The sequence below is a fragment of the Anser brachyrhynchus genome, assembly GCF_964034855.1.
Source record: "Anser brachyrhynchus genome assembly, chromosome: 1".
Classification (NCBI taxonomy): domain Eukaryota; kingdom Metazoa; phylum Chordata; class Aves; order Anseriformes; family Anatidae; genus Anser; species Anser brachyrhynchus.
This window is the reverse complement of record NC_137694.1, coordinates 13,152,422-13,167,499: the sequence shown is the minus strand read 5'-3', so window position 1 is coordinate 13,167,499 and position 15,078 is coordinate 13,152,422. Positions and strand designations below refer to the sequence as shown.

Genomic DNA, 15,078 nt, shown 5'->3' with positions numbered 1-15,078 from the left:
TCATTTAAATCCTTCAACATACTTGAACAAATAAGAAAGGGTAAATATAATAGAAAATGGTACCTACTTTTTGGCGTTTTCAAAAATATTCCTCAAATATGTTGTGGTTCTTCTCTCTTCTTTCTGCTTTATAAAGAAATAAAAATCCCAAAATGAATAAAGCAAATAATGTTTCCAGGTAAAACACACATGAGAAATTAAATTGGCTTTCACTTTGAATTGAAACAATGTTCAGTGAGGCTTCAAACCACCTCCCAACTCCCCACACCCGCAGACACAAACATCTAGCCGATGTGACAATACAGGTACATGCAAACTCTGTTTTTGTTTAGTTTCTCACATTATTTGCAAAGAGTAAGACTTACAGGCAATCACCTCATAAGTAAATGACTGCAAGTCTTTGCACTTCTCATAATCTGATTCCCGTTTCTTTTTCCCAATAACAAAAAACCTAACCCTTCCACGTCTGGCTTTAAAACATCCACTTCAGTGGCAGCTCTGGAGACTATTTCAGGGCACATGTATTTACCTCTTCTGAAAGGGTTCGCCATTCCCTCCTGAGCACATTACTGTGGTAGTGCAAGTGTGGCTCTGCATACTTCACACTCTCCAAGTTTGAGTTGAGTTTCTCCCAGAAGCCTTTAGAGTTTTGGAACTGCAAAGCATTGCAGGGAAAACATGAATACAGGCTGCATCATTACAGAAATATCTATCCCATTAAGGAATTTGAAAGAACTGTGACAAATGTAGCTTCATAGTAATCAAAGAGAAAAAAGAAAAAAAATCAGCTCCACCATTTTTTCCAATAGTTTTATTTCCTTAATTTGACGGCAGGGGTAGCACTTACCTAAACTTGACCTCAAGATTCGGTGCATGTAATGCAGATACTTAGCCACCTTAGGATCCTATGAAGTCACTGCAAAGACACGGGGACTTCCAGGTCATAATCCATCTGAACTGCCTCTGCTGGGAAGAACTACACCCCAGACTACACTGGCTATACTGTCTAGAGTTCCACTTGACTGTAAAAGGAGCCTTAGGCAACTGACTCAGAAGCAAGCACTCACCTTTGGTCAAATAAATCCCACTCTGGGTTTCTATTAGTTCCAAACAGAGAAACAACACCACGACCCTGGCAGCTGAAGGCTTCCACTAGTTGCAGTCTGCTTATATACTTCCATTGCAAACACCCGTTTGCCAGCCTCAAGTAACAGCGCCTCATCCCCAGAAAAGACACAAGATCAAAATGTCTCCATAGCAATTCCAAAGCCTTTGACTCTAATGCTGAAATTAATTTAAACTCAACTGTGAACAGGCAGGAGGAAAAAAAAAAAACAAAAAAACACACAAACACACTGGTTTCCTGAGCTAGTTCTTGGACAGGGTATAAAGATTTGAGGCCTCTGTTTATAAAGTGAGAGCAATGTGATCTTTGCTGAGGAAGAGGTGGGATTAAGGCACTTCTCTTTGGCAGTTTTTGAAAACAAGCGATGGCACTAACAGTTCTTACCCCCAGTATATACATCTACCTTCCCAGTACAGACATCACAGCAGTGGTGTTTGAAGGCAGAAAGCTTTTGGAATTACACAGTTCACAATGTTCCTCCAGCTTGCTATAACATGCTGGATTTTGCCCTCTTCCCCACTTTCCTATGACAATAACAAGAAAACCTCAGAAGCCCTTAAAAACCACTTCCTACTATAACCTACAATTTGCCAAGGAAAATAAAATGCAGAGACTCAATTCTGCTAGCCACTTCCCTCTTGCCACCAGTGCTGATTGCTGTTTTATTGTTGTAGATGCAGCAGAAAATGTACTTCTTGCTTCGTGTTACATTAAGCAGCTGGAAGCTAGGAGTGCATATGGCACCATATGTTCACCCTGCTGGAGCCAACCACCAAGATCTACAAACTAGCACTGCAGTACGTTGCCTGAGTGCTACCAATGTGAAATGAGAGAAATATCAGGAATATAGCGTAAGGATATCATCTAGTGACCACTTTATGCAACTGCGACAGCAACACCACTGCAAAATTGCATTCAGGCCACAGTGAATGTTGTTTGATGTGTGGTAGGAGGGGAGGCAAGACAGCAAGTTTCTTTAATATATCAAGGCTAAAACAGGAAGCGGTAGACTTCAGAATTAAAAGCAGACACCACTGAAAACCTGCATTGCATTACATCTCATTAAGAAGTCAGAAGTTTAAAATAAAAGATCACTTGAATCTGTTATTTCCTGACGATCATCAGGCCGATGACAGGAAAGAAGAGACCCCTTTGCCTTCGGTGGTTATTTTGCTGACATTTTTGGACAGTCAGAAATTAATACCTAAGTATGAACACCTAAAAGACACTGTACCTCCAGAAGTCAAAGTCAGGCCTTACCAGTTTGCAGTCCATGAATAAGTGCCATGAAGCCTTTCATAAGTAGCTTTGCTTTAAATGAAGATGAAGACAGCTCTCTGCTATACTTCTGTGAGGGCTGAAAGATGCCAATAACCTTTAAGAGGCACCCATGCTCACCTGGGGAACTGCAGTGACATGTCCACCCAGCAGTGAAGGTGTGCAGAGCGCCATGTAACCAACCATGTAGCTGCACGCACCATAAAACTTCACTCTGCCTCAGTGGCTCAGCACCAGACGGATAGGCTGCCTTTTCCTGTGCTGAGCTCCCTGACAACAGCTTACACTACACAACTTCACTCTTCTCCTGGATTTCCTCCCATTTTCTTCCCTTCTTCCTCCTGCCCTTTTCTTCCCCCCTTCTGATCAAGCCTATTGCACCCCTTCAAATTTGGTTTCTGTGTTTAAAAAGAAAAACCAGACCCGTATTAATCTCAATCCTCACGTAAAGTTTTTTGACAACCTCTGACCATTGCCCTTTTCTCACCTATTCTCTCTGTATCTCTTGCTGAGCAGGAACTTAGTGATAAAGTATACCTTTACCCAAATAGCCCAATTTTTTTCTGGTGAACATGGATATAGCCCTCCCAAAGGCTCTCAACAGTTCATTGGCTTGAGTAGACCAAAAAGCTTCTCAAGTCAACAATCCATTTTTGTTTCTGTGAAATGCCGTAAGATCTATTGCAGAAATAACACTTAAAGACCCAGATTCATCACCTAGGTCTGAATTCGTGATGTCAACAACACCCATGGAATGAAATTCCATCAACTGAGCAGCTGAACTCGAGCCATGGTGGCTCTGCATTGCTGGAGTACAAAGCTGGCAAAGCATTAAGCTTTACCTCGTGTACCATCATCATTGTCCTTACTCAAGAGTCTGAGAGATCTGCAGTCAAAAGTAGCAGGAAATATTTGTCTTTAGTTCAACTCTGACCTTTTCAATCTGTTTAGGTTTCAGACAGAAATAGGAAATGAGTTCCACAATCAGGAAGTATAGCTGCTAAAGGCATTTGCCCCCAGGGGCTTGAGGTTCAATCTCAGACAAATTAAATGCCTGCTAACTTTGACCTCAGTGAATTACAGAGATTATCTAGCAACAAAATTTCCCAAGATCTGATTTTCCCAGGTGTCCCATCTCTCAGGGCAGCATTCCCAAGCGAAGCACACAAAGCCCGATTCCCTGACAGCAGCCGTGTGACTCTAGCAGCACAGCTGTGATGCACTATTGAAGAGTGAGTGATTAGTGGGGTGATTTCACCAATTTAAGAAGATTTTATGAAAACTGAAGCTTTATAAGCTAATTGTAAGCATCAGGAGACTCTCACCTCTTTAAAACACTACAAACAATATTCTCATGTATCCAGAGTCTTCTGTGTGTTGCCAGTATTGCTGGGTTCAGCTCTGACTCTTCACATTAGCCCTCCACAACATGCGGCTTATTAAAAGCCTCTTTCAGATTTTGTGGGGAACGCTTAGGAAAAATTCAAGTGTTTCTCTGAACTGGAGCTGAGGGAGTGGAATGGAAGATGGGAAGAATCATTCATCTTGTTTTCAATGGAAAGTACAGCTTCCTACCCAAACAGCATGTGCTCTCCCCATCCAGCTCACCACCTTTTCCACGCTGTACAGGAATTTGCTTAGATTTAGCCCGCCAAAGCCCTGACATCAGTGCAATCACAGGATGCTCTGGACAAAACACAGCGAGAAGGTCATGAACCACTGGTACCAATGACAGCACTACGAAATATCCCTCAAGCACACCAAAGTGCAGACATGTAGTGAGAAATCCTACATAACCATTGTGTTAATTTTGCCTCCATCTGAAGTCACAAATGAAGAGGTATCAATGAAAACTAACAATTAATTCTTAGAGGACCTTCCCTGTTGAATGGGAAAAGTCTGCCCAGAAAAGGAAAACAAATACATCTTTGAGCTAGCACCCATCCATTTGGATAACTGGTATTTTAGTAAACGTATATGCCATCTCAAACAGCAAATTTTCTGTTCACCCCTCTTTTAGGCAAGGCTGTGTGGACACCACTTCGTTAGTACTGAGCCTCTCCACAGAACCACCACTTCCCCCACTCCCACCTCCCAGAAAAGCAGCTCCTAACCTGCAGATACAAATGTGTTTTTATACTAGAATTTACCTCTAACACAGGCAGAGAAATAATGTCTGTTGTACAGACTACTCCAGGGATAACCTAGAAATACAGACAAATGATAAAAACATAAATCAGTCCACATAAAACATGGGCCTGTTTGGTTATCTAAGTGAATATCCATTACCTGTCTCCTTTGCAAAATAACCTAGTTAGCCAAAACTATACACCCAGTTTTGCCAAAAAGAAAAACGGAATACATTGCCCTCATTCATCCCATTTAGAAAAGGGCAACACTAGAACAGTTACAGATAAGAAAAATTCAAATTAGCTGTTTGCTCTAACTGTGGGATCTTGCCTAAAGTTGTTTTAGTTCTGCAAGCTTACTCATACATCTTAACTCTGCTGATGCTGTTTGTCTTAGAAGTAACCTCAGCATTATGCTTAAGTATGTTTAGTATTCATTATAAACCTATAAATCATCAATAAATTAGTACCTGAATTAGAAAATTGGGAAGTCTAATCATCCATTCCATTACAGTAGCTCTTCTCATTTTATAAATGTTGTTATCTATTGACAAAATATAGGACTCATGGAAAACACCACGAGGGTTAAGACTTAACAAAATAAAACGTGCATAAAGCACAGATGTGGATTTAGACCACGTCTAAGGATGTATATAATTAAAGGTTTTATTAAAGCAGAAAAAAAAAACTTCCTCTAGCTATTAAAGTACCAGCTGTTATCTTACCCCAATCCAGTCCAGCAGTGATGTGTAGGGCAAAAGCTTATCCAGGTTGTGCGTTTCTGAACACATTCGGGAATACAGGGAGGCTGAACACAACGCAAAAAGATTCAGAAAGATGTGACTGTATAAACCATCAGTTATCAAGAACAGGCTTCACAGGCAGTTCCTTATCTATGCAACACTTGTTTAGGGACAAATCCTGCTGCTGTCTCTGAAACAGCTTCCTCCATGGTGGAACTGGTCCCATTTTCTGCACAAAAGGAGGAAGGGAAGTCCAGATGGCTGCAGGGCCGGGTCAGCTGCTTGGCTACAGCTCAGCACTGCAGGGGTCCTTTGTATGGAGGCTCCGGGCGCACAGTGCACGCACTGGCTATGCCGAGGAGTCAGCTATTACAGGAGAATGTCCTGATATGCCAAATCCTTCTGAAAAAATGGCTTGGGCTGGGCTGGAAGAGATTTGTTCCTCCTCTCCGATCCCAGTTATTTACATCCCAGCTATCAAAGACAGGAGGCAGATGGAGAATCTGATCTCCAGTGACCTCAAATAATGATAAATCTATTTGTCCCACTAGACAGAAAAACGCATTTGAAAATTCTGATACCATTCTGATTTTGAGAGGTTCTATATATCTTCTAAATTACTAAATTTGTCTCTAACACCACAATACGCAGCTCAGTGAACACAGATCACAGTTTAAAAACTGGAAAAGAAGAGAATCAGTTTGTGATGTTGTGGCTTCTCCTTAAGTCATAATTAGGTTATGTCAGAAAATTTAGTATGCAGGAAAAGAAATACCTACCGATGATAAATTCCTGAATGGGGTCAAAAGAATGACACGTTGACAGGTTCTCAGAAATCCACCAAATAATCTGTCAAATGGAAACAGAGGGATTTGTCACAACACACGCTTAAACAGAGATACGTAAGGGACTTGAAATGAACTGTAGAAACCTTAGTTTCAGATCAAACACTTTGCACAAAGTGGTGATGCAGATATAAATGTTTTCAGGACAGCTTTCACCAATAAAGGACCTTGGGCACCCCAGCTGCCTCTTGGCACTACCAAAAGTACACGTGGATCAAATTTTTTCTTCTTTGACTTATATCATGCCCTGACTCTGTTCTGTACGAGACATCATTCACTGAAAGAACTCAGAGAAGGTTCTTTTCCCACCTTCATTTCCAAGTCAGCTGTACTTCTGACACACAGAAGAGCACAATGTAGAGCTGCCAACCTCTCGCTGTCTCGTTTGCTTTTCTGCAGGAACCGTAATAAGGCACTGTCACTGATGCTCACTGCATACATTCTCCCTACGCAGCCATCCAAGACTGTTGACATGAGTGGGGACCGGATGGAGCAGTTCTGCAGCGTGTCAATTCTTGCATCCTCACCTGAAGAGCACAGGATTGAGAAGAAAAAGGAATAAAAATATAAAATTTGTCTGCTACCAGTACTTCTCTCAAGACTCCCGGGTCCCCCAGCAGTAAGGAGCAGTCTGCCACTTGTACTAGCTGCCCTGGTATTATGCTGACCAGGAGGTGGAATGGTGCTGGCTGGCTCAAGGAAGTAAATCAGGAGTTCAGTCCACATCTAATCCTCTTTCCCTACTGCTGAGTCAGAACAGGCATACAGATTTGAGGCTCACAGTGCAGTAATGTGATGAATCAGGGTACAAAGGACAGAACAGAGAAGGGCACAAGGCTAGTAACAGGGATACAACAATAGAACTGGCACCTGAGAGCATTGGTACGGTTCAGAGTTGCCCGCATTGAGCACCATGATACAACCGTGTACTGGCAGACCACTCACCATCTCTCCCAGTGGCCAGAAGAGGAAGGGTCTGCTCTATGGTTACTGATTGAGCCATCAGGTCAAAACCACTTTATTTACACTAGTGCTAAGGTTCACCACCACACTACTATTAAAGCGGGATTACAGATCCTTTGCATAAGAGGGATCAGGCTCAGCATGTAACAGCAATGCTTTCCACTCCTCTCTAGCAAAAGAGTTTTTAATTAGATATTTAAAACAGATATTAGCCCCATGTGATGCCCCTGCACCAGTCCCCATTATTTACCTTTCCTTCACCAATTAGAAGAATGGATTTCTGTTTTCAAACAAAGGCCCTTCATTTCCAAAAATAACCCACTTCCCATAAAGACATGTTTATTGGAAATGAAATAATGTGCCTCTCAGATGAGACTAAATCAAATTGCATCAGCCTGATCAGGTGAAGGAAATACAGATTTCCTTTCCCCACACCCTCCAAACACACACATTTAGAGCAACTCAATTGGAGGAAGGAAATGTAAAATCAAATTTACATCTCCATGTGAAATTCGAGAACGGCAGAGGACTGAGAAGCATGTGCAAAGATGGGTGAAGGGGAACTATGAAACTAAAGCAAAGAATTTCAAATTCAGCAAAAGGTGCACTTCATAACAAGCAAGAAGTACATAACAGATCAAGTTTGAAGTGTCATTTCAGAAACTTTTTTAAATGGAAAGTAGAAGAAATGTTGCTTTTATTTTTCAGTCCCACTTTTTCAGAGCACTATGCAATAAAGGAAATGTTGACAAAACGCAACTTCCCCATTAAAAGATTTAAACAATTTGCCACTATAACAATAAAATCATTTCATGTAGCAGTCTTACTATACCTGTCAGAAATAAACTATAGCACAGTAGGTCAGGATGCTGAATATTCAGGAGGTGCAGGAACTGGCCAGGCAAATAAGCAGCAACATAGTAATCTATTTAAAGAAATAACAGTGGTCAATTTAGCACTTGCTCATTTATTTGCTTTAAGAGGCTGTTTCACATGATTCCCATCTTAGCCCACTTCTCTTTGATGGAATTGATTATATCTAGGAAATATAAAAGGAGTTAATTAAAAGCTGCTGTTGTATTAACACAGGAAATACTAGCAACACATTTGGGCTTCCAGGTTTCAAGAGGCTTGAGACACTCAAGAACTCAGCAGCTGATCTCCAGAGCAGAAGCTGAGTCAATTTCAGAGGAAGTTGCTTACTAACAGTGAGGTATTGCAATATCAAATGCCAAATATAAAAATTAAGCAAGGAAAAAAAAAAAAAAGTGTGGCAAAATAGCTTAACTACTTAAAGCCAAGAAAAAAAAATCCTTTCCTCCTAGAAAAGGGTTAGACCTTTGTCTCCCTGCTGGGGACAGAGAGTGGCAGGCACACAGGGAAACAACATGACTAACTTACCAAGATTCAAAAAGGCCACTTCCTTCAATTGATGAGATTCTGTTCTTTCTAGAGAAACCGTAAAAGTTTTGCTATAACCTAGGGAAACATAATATATTAAAAAAATAAATCCATCTGTTATAAGCCAAGTATAACTTTATAGCTAGAAAATTCAGCAGTGCCAATATACCCAAACAGTGATATTTTAAGACTGCTTTATGGGCTTGTCTGCACAGATGGATTTACTTCATACTGCACAGAGTTGCTGCATACTTAGTAGACCTGCACCCACACAACGCGGTTCTTTAGAGTGAGGAAATTGGCCATGCACTGCGCAGTCTATGTTCACGTTTAAAGAAGCATTCCAACTGAGAGCAAACCTGTACAAAAATACCTACCCCCCAAAAAAACAAATCCTTTACGTACCTGTACCTCACATTTTGGTGGTCTTTCAATTGATTTAGAAAATTTCCAGTTTGTTCATCTGCACGCCCTCTTGCTATGGTTCACTTCAGATTTGTTCAACCTATGCTAATTTTAGACTCACTGTGCTTGCATGGCTTTGCACCAGCACAACTGTTGTTTTATTCTCGGCTCGCACCAAACCTCCTCTGGCACCCACTAAGAATGACACAGATCCCTTCACTCTCCTCAATCTCTCAGAAAAGCTTGAGATGAAAATAGCTAGGAAGAAAATGACCGATTCTCCATGCTGCCACATCCTAAAGGCTGAATGGTGTCACGATCAGGATGCTGCTTAATCCTGCATGAAAATTCAAGATAAAATAGGCCCCCAGTTTGCAGAACCACCAAGGAAAAACGTAGATCATGAGCCATGCCACTCATGCAGAGGGACAGCACTTCGATTCCTGACCCTAGCAGAGATATGTGCTTTCCCTCTGCTGCAAAAAAGAAAAAGTGAGACCTCCAAGATCAATAGCAACACAACAGATGAAGGAATACCTAAAAAAAATAAATAGTTTTTCACATAAGATACTGACTGAAGTTTTCTTTAAATGAATCAGCATACTTCACCACCCTGTTCTGTTACTTGCCAACCTGAGCACACGTGCAAACTAATAGCAGCACTGCAGACCACACCTGTGGCATCATCATGTTTGTGTTTATGTCACAGCAAGAAACTGCTAGGACCTCCTTTAAGGGGAAGATTCCTTCTGAGCACAGAGACGCTGCAGCACAGTCCTTATGTCTCTAAAATGCAGCTTACACTCCTGATACCCTGCTGCTTCTATGCAATACCTCAGGACCAGTCTTATAATTCTCTCCCACAACTGGTGAATCTTAGGTGAATCCACAAACAGCTCTGCCCCAAGCAACTCCATTCCTTGAAGATGCATCCTTCAGATGCAGCTGGTTAGTGTCACCAGATTTATCCTCACTCTTTTCTTGGTACAGAAGCGGATGTACAAGGGCACGGTTGGCTCCAAGCCACGCAACCCCCCTCCTTCAGCTACACATCAAGAACATCTGGGGAAGCCAACCCTCCCCTGCAGATCAGCACATTGCAGAGTGCTGCCACAAAACAAAATGGACTTTTCCAAAATTGTTAATGCCTTCAAGCCAAAAAATGCAGTTAGCCCAACCCCACAATGTTCCAGCAGCAAAGTACCATTAGTGCAACTGACACATGAAAATTTTCCTGACACACGAAAACAAAGACTTCAAGTAAAACAGAAGCTTGTTGTTCGCTTCAACACAGGTTCTCCACACTGTGCAGCTTCTCACTTGAGAAATAATTCACCTCTCTTCCATACATCAAATGAGGAAAGATCTTGCTAATCAGAAGGTTTCCTCTGATCAGAATAAAATATTGTTAAATAATGTTCTTTATTACTTTCAAGAAAAAAATAACTTAAAATTCAGAGCTAGAGCACCACTTACGCAGCTACCATTCTTAAGTCTGTGGGTGTTGCACCTCTCGCTGTGAAAATGACACGTTGAACTGGGACTCTGAACAGACATTCACGCGAAGAGCTGTTGGCTCAATTTCCCATACAAATGCCTTATGGCATAAGTACAACACACCTGCGGCTCCCACAGATTTCATTGATGTTGTTTGCGCTCAGCGTGTCAGAAAGCCTGGCTAGAAATAAGAGGCCCGACTAATAGCCACTCATGAAGTCACTGGTTTGAAGCTATTAATTCAGCATCAGGCAGGAAGTCTACAGCAGGAAAGATGAGTCTGCAGACAAATGCAGCTGCTATCTTTAGAACACCAGCGACAGTAGTTTATTGTCTGCAGGCTTCGGTAGTTATTTGTTTTGCAAAGTATTCTGCAACTCCTTCAGCAAAGTGACGTTCTCCAAAATAAAGTCAGCACAACAGGTTAATCTTACCTTTATGTAAAAAATATATGGAGTATGTTATTTCATCAGGAATATCAGAGGCTAGACTACAACACACGCACAAGCCTCCTAAAGAGAGAAAAAAGAAAATTGATTGGTCCATTTGAATACTTACAACACCTTTACAATGCACAAAACCAAAGCAAGGCTGTTTCAAATTAGAAACTACCAATAACCACCTCTCAAAAAAGGTAGAGGTTACAGAAATATAGACTATGCACCTCCAACCATCATTTACCTAGGGAAACACAGAGTAAGGGAGACCAGAGGAGACAGCGTGGCACAATGGAGCTGTGAGTTCTGACATGACCAGTTGTTGTTCCTTGAAGAAGTACATTTTTAGCTTTTCCCAGAAGAAACTATTCTTGCAGCCAGAAAACTGATCAAGCCTCTCTCTCTTCAGTCTGTTTCAATCTCTAGATATTTTCTGTTAAGGGACTATCAAATACTCATGGAACAACAAACATGGTTTGTTTGCTTTCTAAATAATAATTTCATATTGGCAGCAGCACGATATGCTACTAGAGCTAGAAATGACAGTCGCTTCTCCCTTTTTCCAGCCCGAAGAGCTGTAATTCCTTTTTTAGGACAGAAGTCAGTCCTTGTCACAAGTTTATTACAGCCAAGATGCTCTGTGTAGGAATGGTTCCCCCTGCCCCATCCACATTAACTCTGTCAGACTGACAGACTGCTTTGACTCCATTGGGTGTTTGCCCTCCCTACGTCTCTTAACAAAAACTTCAATCCGCTAACTCCAAGGCTCTGGGGCAAGCTGCTTTGGCCTCCATGCTAGAAACAGCTCCCAAACCACATTATCCCAATACAGTTGGGAAAGATGGGCTACGCCTATAACTGTTCACCTTTTACCTTTGCTGAAAGTTTATCACTTAAGAAGGAAAAAAAAGTAAACAAATGTTCTACTAAAAAGAAAAGAAAGGTCTATATTTATATATATATATATATATATATATATATATATATGAGGGATTAAGAAAAAGGCACATCAAAAGCACAAACACAAAAACACAGTTACCAAGGTATTTTACTTGGTTACATGCCTAGTACTTCAGACCACAGAGCTGTACCATGGCCATGACACAGACCTGGCTGAGGCACTCCACACTTGTGGGGAAGGTAAAAACTTTCTCCTGAGGTGTCATTTTCTTCTGCTCATCCTTAGCAGACTGAATCGTGTTGGGAAGCTCGATACAGTTTTGCTTGGATATTTAAGTCGTTTAGACAACAGACAGGGCACGCTGCCAGAGCACTTGGCATCTGTCAGAGCATGCATAATTTTTAAAGTAGCAGCATCAGGACTCGTGAGGAAGACTGGAGAAGCTCCAGCAACCCACAATGCTGTTTCATTCCCAAAAGCTCCCTTCCAACACTACAAATGTCTTTCGTGAATGCAGGAGGCTACTGCATACACTGCTCTGTAAATTGTGCAGCATGCAAGTGAGTGCAAGTCAATTTGTTCAGGCTGAAGTGCCGCTGGGTGTACAGGCAAGCTGATCACGACAGTGGCTACAGGGAACTATTACTGGGACGTACATATTCAACACCAGGATCCTGGTCCAAATGTTCATAAGCCGAACTACAAGCAATAGAAAATATCAAATGGTGCTTTGTTAACACAGTTGCTGATGCGAGACGCACACGTTTTCATCTGTCCAAGCAAGGTTCCATCTGAGACTGCCTCGGCAGTCCCATTAGTGCAGCCAGAGACTGGCAATGCAAGACAAATTCCCTTCTTATCCTCACCAGTGCTCTCTGCAAATCAGAGCTGGGTTGTGTTGATTCAGGGAAAGCTTATCGTTCTATTGCACCTATATGGTAAAAGCTTTCTGCCTTTGCATGACCAAACCCATCCATTTCAAAATCCTTTGCAAGCAGGGCGAGCTGAAGCTAAATGCCATAATGTGAGAAAACTCACACGAAGATATATTTGGACAGACTCTTATCTTTACAGAAATAACAGGGAAAAAAAAAGATCTCAACCACAACAAAGAAAAAAAACAGCATCTAAAAGTAAAGTTCTACTCACACAGGGTAGCCGTGAGGAGTTACTACATTCAGCAACATTAGGAAAACAACAACTACAGTTCTGCCGCTTCATATATTAACATCACACCCCCAAAACTCTAAGAGTCTCCTATGAAATACACACGGAGATGGGAAGTTTTCTGTAGGAACCTTAACTTCAAATTCCTGGTTTCTGTTCATGCAGAACCTTAAGATGTAAGGCTGTAAGAGTTTCTCAACATGGCATCTGAACACCACAGTTCAAATATGACACAGGACTCTAGTGCACTTTGTTTAGGTGTATTGGCTTGGGAATGACTTGCCTCAGCTAACCTCAGCCACCCAAACAAAGCAAATGATAAAATATGGATAGAGGCAACCATCCCCTGGAGATGCCTCTCTCTCCATAATTAGAGTCCAGATGCTTAGCTTTTAGGCAGCTAAAGTTAGGTAAGAGTAACGCAGTGTTTACTTCATTTTACTACCTGCATTTTTTTTTTTGGAACACCAAGTAAATTTAACTTCTAAAGTGTTAGAAAACACAACAGCCAAGTATTGTTTAAAGAACTACTGAATTCTGAGCATACCAAGTTAATTCTGAGACTAGATCTACTTGATCTAAGCTAATCCAGAAGTACACAGCAGTTTTTATCTGGAGACTTTTTGTCTTGTTTTGCCCAGTGTAAAGAACAGGGCTACTTTTCTTCTGCTGCAGCAGTTTGAGAAATAAAGAGTGATTTCATTCAGAGTTCAGATTGGCAGTAGCCAATAATAGTTTCATTAAATGGGAAGTTGCGTGGAATATTCCATTTAGAAGTTATGCCAATTATTCTTTGCCAGTGATATCTAAATGATACAAACAGGAATATCAGCACTGATAGTTGAAGCATGCTAGCAGTTCCACAGAAGGCATAGTCTGTGCCTGAAGGAGAATGCAGTTTACTCTTGTAAATCACCTTGAGCAAGAAAGACAAGAGGGAATTTCAGTTCAATTACCCACACCATCCTTCAACTACATATGGTCTCACTGCCAAAAGTGTTTGTTCTGAACTGCAGTTACTCCAAATGAACTGTGCAATGTCATCCTCAGTTTCAAAAAACAACTAGTGAAGAGCCACATACAATAAAGTAACTTTGTAAGTGTAATTGTCAAATTATGAGATTTACATTAAGCACAATGTACAACATGTGAGAGGTTCCACACAGAATTTAAATACTGCGTTGCCAGATTGAAAATAACATTTTATTTCAGGGTAATCAAACAATAGACTTGATGGAAGACTGAATTTCATCCTTGTCTAAAAGGAGGTGACTGACTCTAAGCAAACCCTAGCAAAGCGTAGCTTTAAAAGGAAGCATGTATATGAATCAATAACTTTTTCCATTCTTAGACAGGCATAGACATAAAAATACTTAGACATAAAAATACTCAGTCTTGCTAACAGAGTAAAACTAACCTAATCTATATTTGCTAGACGGAAACTTGGTTTTCTCTTGCTTCTAGTTCCTTCCCTCTAATCTTTAAGTGTACCGTCCGCCTTGGTAAGAAAAAAATCCATATAAGGAAACTATTTCACTTGACTTGCCTTCATGGTCACTTCAAGGCAACTGGCAAACAGCTCAGCAACTCACCCATGTGCATAAAAGCATCCTTAAAAAGTGAGATGTAAAGCCACTACTGTGACACATCACACCTCTATACAACTCTGTAGACTATTCAAAGGTTAACCAGATACCATCTCTGCTTGGCTGTACGTTCTGTAAGTTGAAACTGCAAGCGTCTGTGATGAACAGGTATCTCTTGAGGCTGGTTTTTAACCAAAAAAAAAGCTCTAAGATGCATTAGAACGCAGGTTAAAACCTAAATCCTAAAGGTTTAAGGAACATACCAACATATTAAACCACTAAGTTTCACATACTCAGTACACACCAGGTATCACATACTTAGACCAGCTAACTATCACATACTGACATTTATGTGAAGCTCTTGCAATCTGTAATGCAGATGCTCCATTTATGCACATGCACTCTGTAACATAATTATAAGCTATGCCAGACACCCGGGCCAACAGACCTCACCAACACCTTCCTTGCGTTTACTTTCAAACATATTTTTGGTCAGCTTTAACATTAAATTGCTCTAACGTAACACACAACCAAGCTTTGGGATCGCCCCCGCTCTGAAACTACAAGAAAATGCTGCAGCGTGCTTAATCAGAACCGTTT

The 15,078-nt window shown here is 41.1% G+C and overlaps 1 protein-coding gene across 1 annotated transcript in view; it reads right to left on the bottom strand.

Annotated features, from left to right (window-relative positions):
- Positions 1 to 15,078, bottom strand: part of GSAP (gamma-secretase activating protein) — a 48,233-nt gene that overhangs the window by 16,816 nt on the left and 16,339 nt on the right. Inside the window, exons 13-21 of the mRNA XM_080575324.1 lie at positions 10,822 to 10,899; positions 8,486 to 8,563; positions 7,917 to 8,009; positions 6,431 to 6,648; positions 6,056 to 6,125; positions 5,259 to 5,341; positions 4,555 to 4,608; positions 530 to 655; positions 68 to 126 (exon numbers count right to left, since the gene is read on the bottom strand). Of these exons, the coding sequence (XP_080431450.1) occupies positions 68 to 126; positions 530 to 655; positions 4,555 to 4,608; positions 5,259 to 5,341; positions 6,056 to 6,125; positions 6,431 to 6,648; positions 7,917 to 8,009; positions 8,486 to 8,563; positions 10,822 to 10,899 (859 nt within the window). The remainder of the gene's footprint in view (positions 1 to 67; positions 127 to 529; positions 656 to 4,554; positions 4,609 to 5,258; positions 5,342 to 6,055; positions 6,126 to 6,430; positions 6,649 to 7,916; positions 8,010 to 8,485; positions 8,564 to 10,821; positions 10,900 to 15,078) is intronic.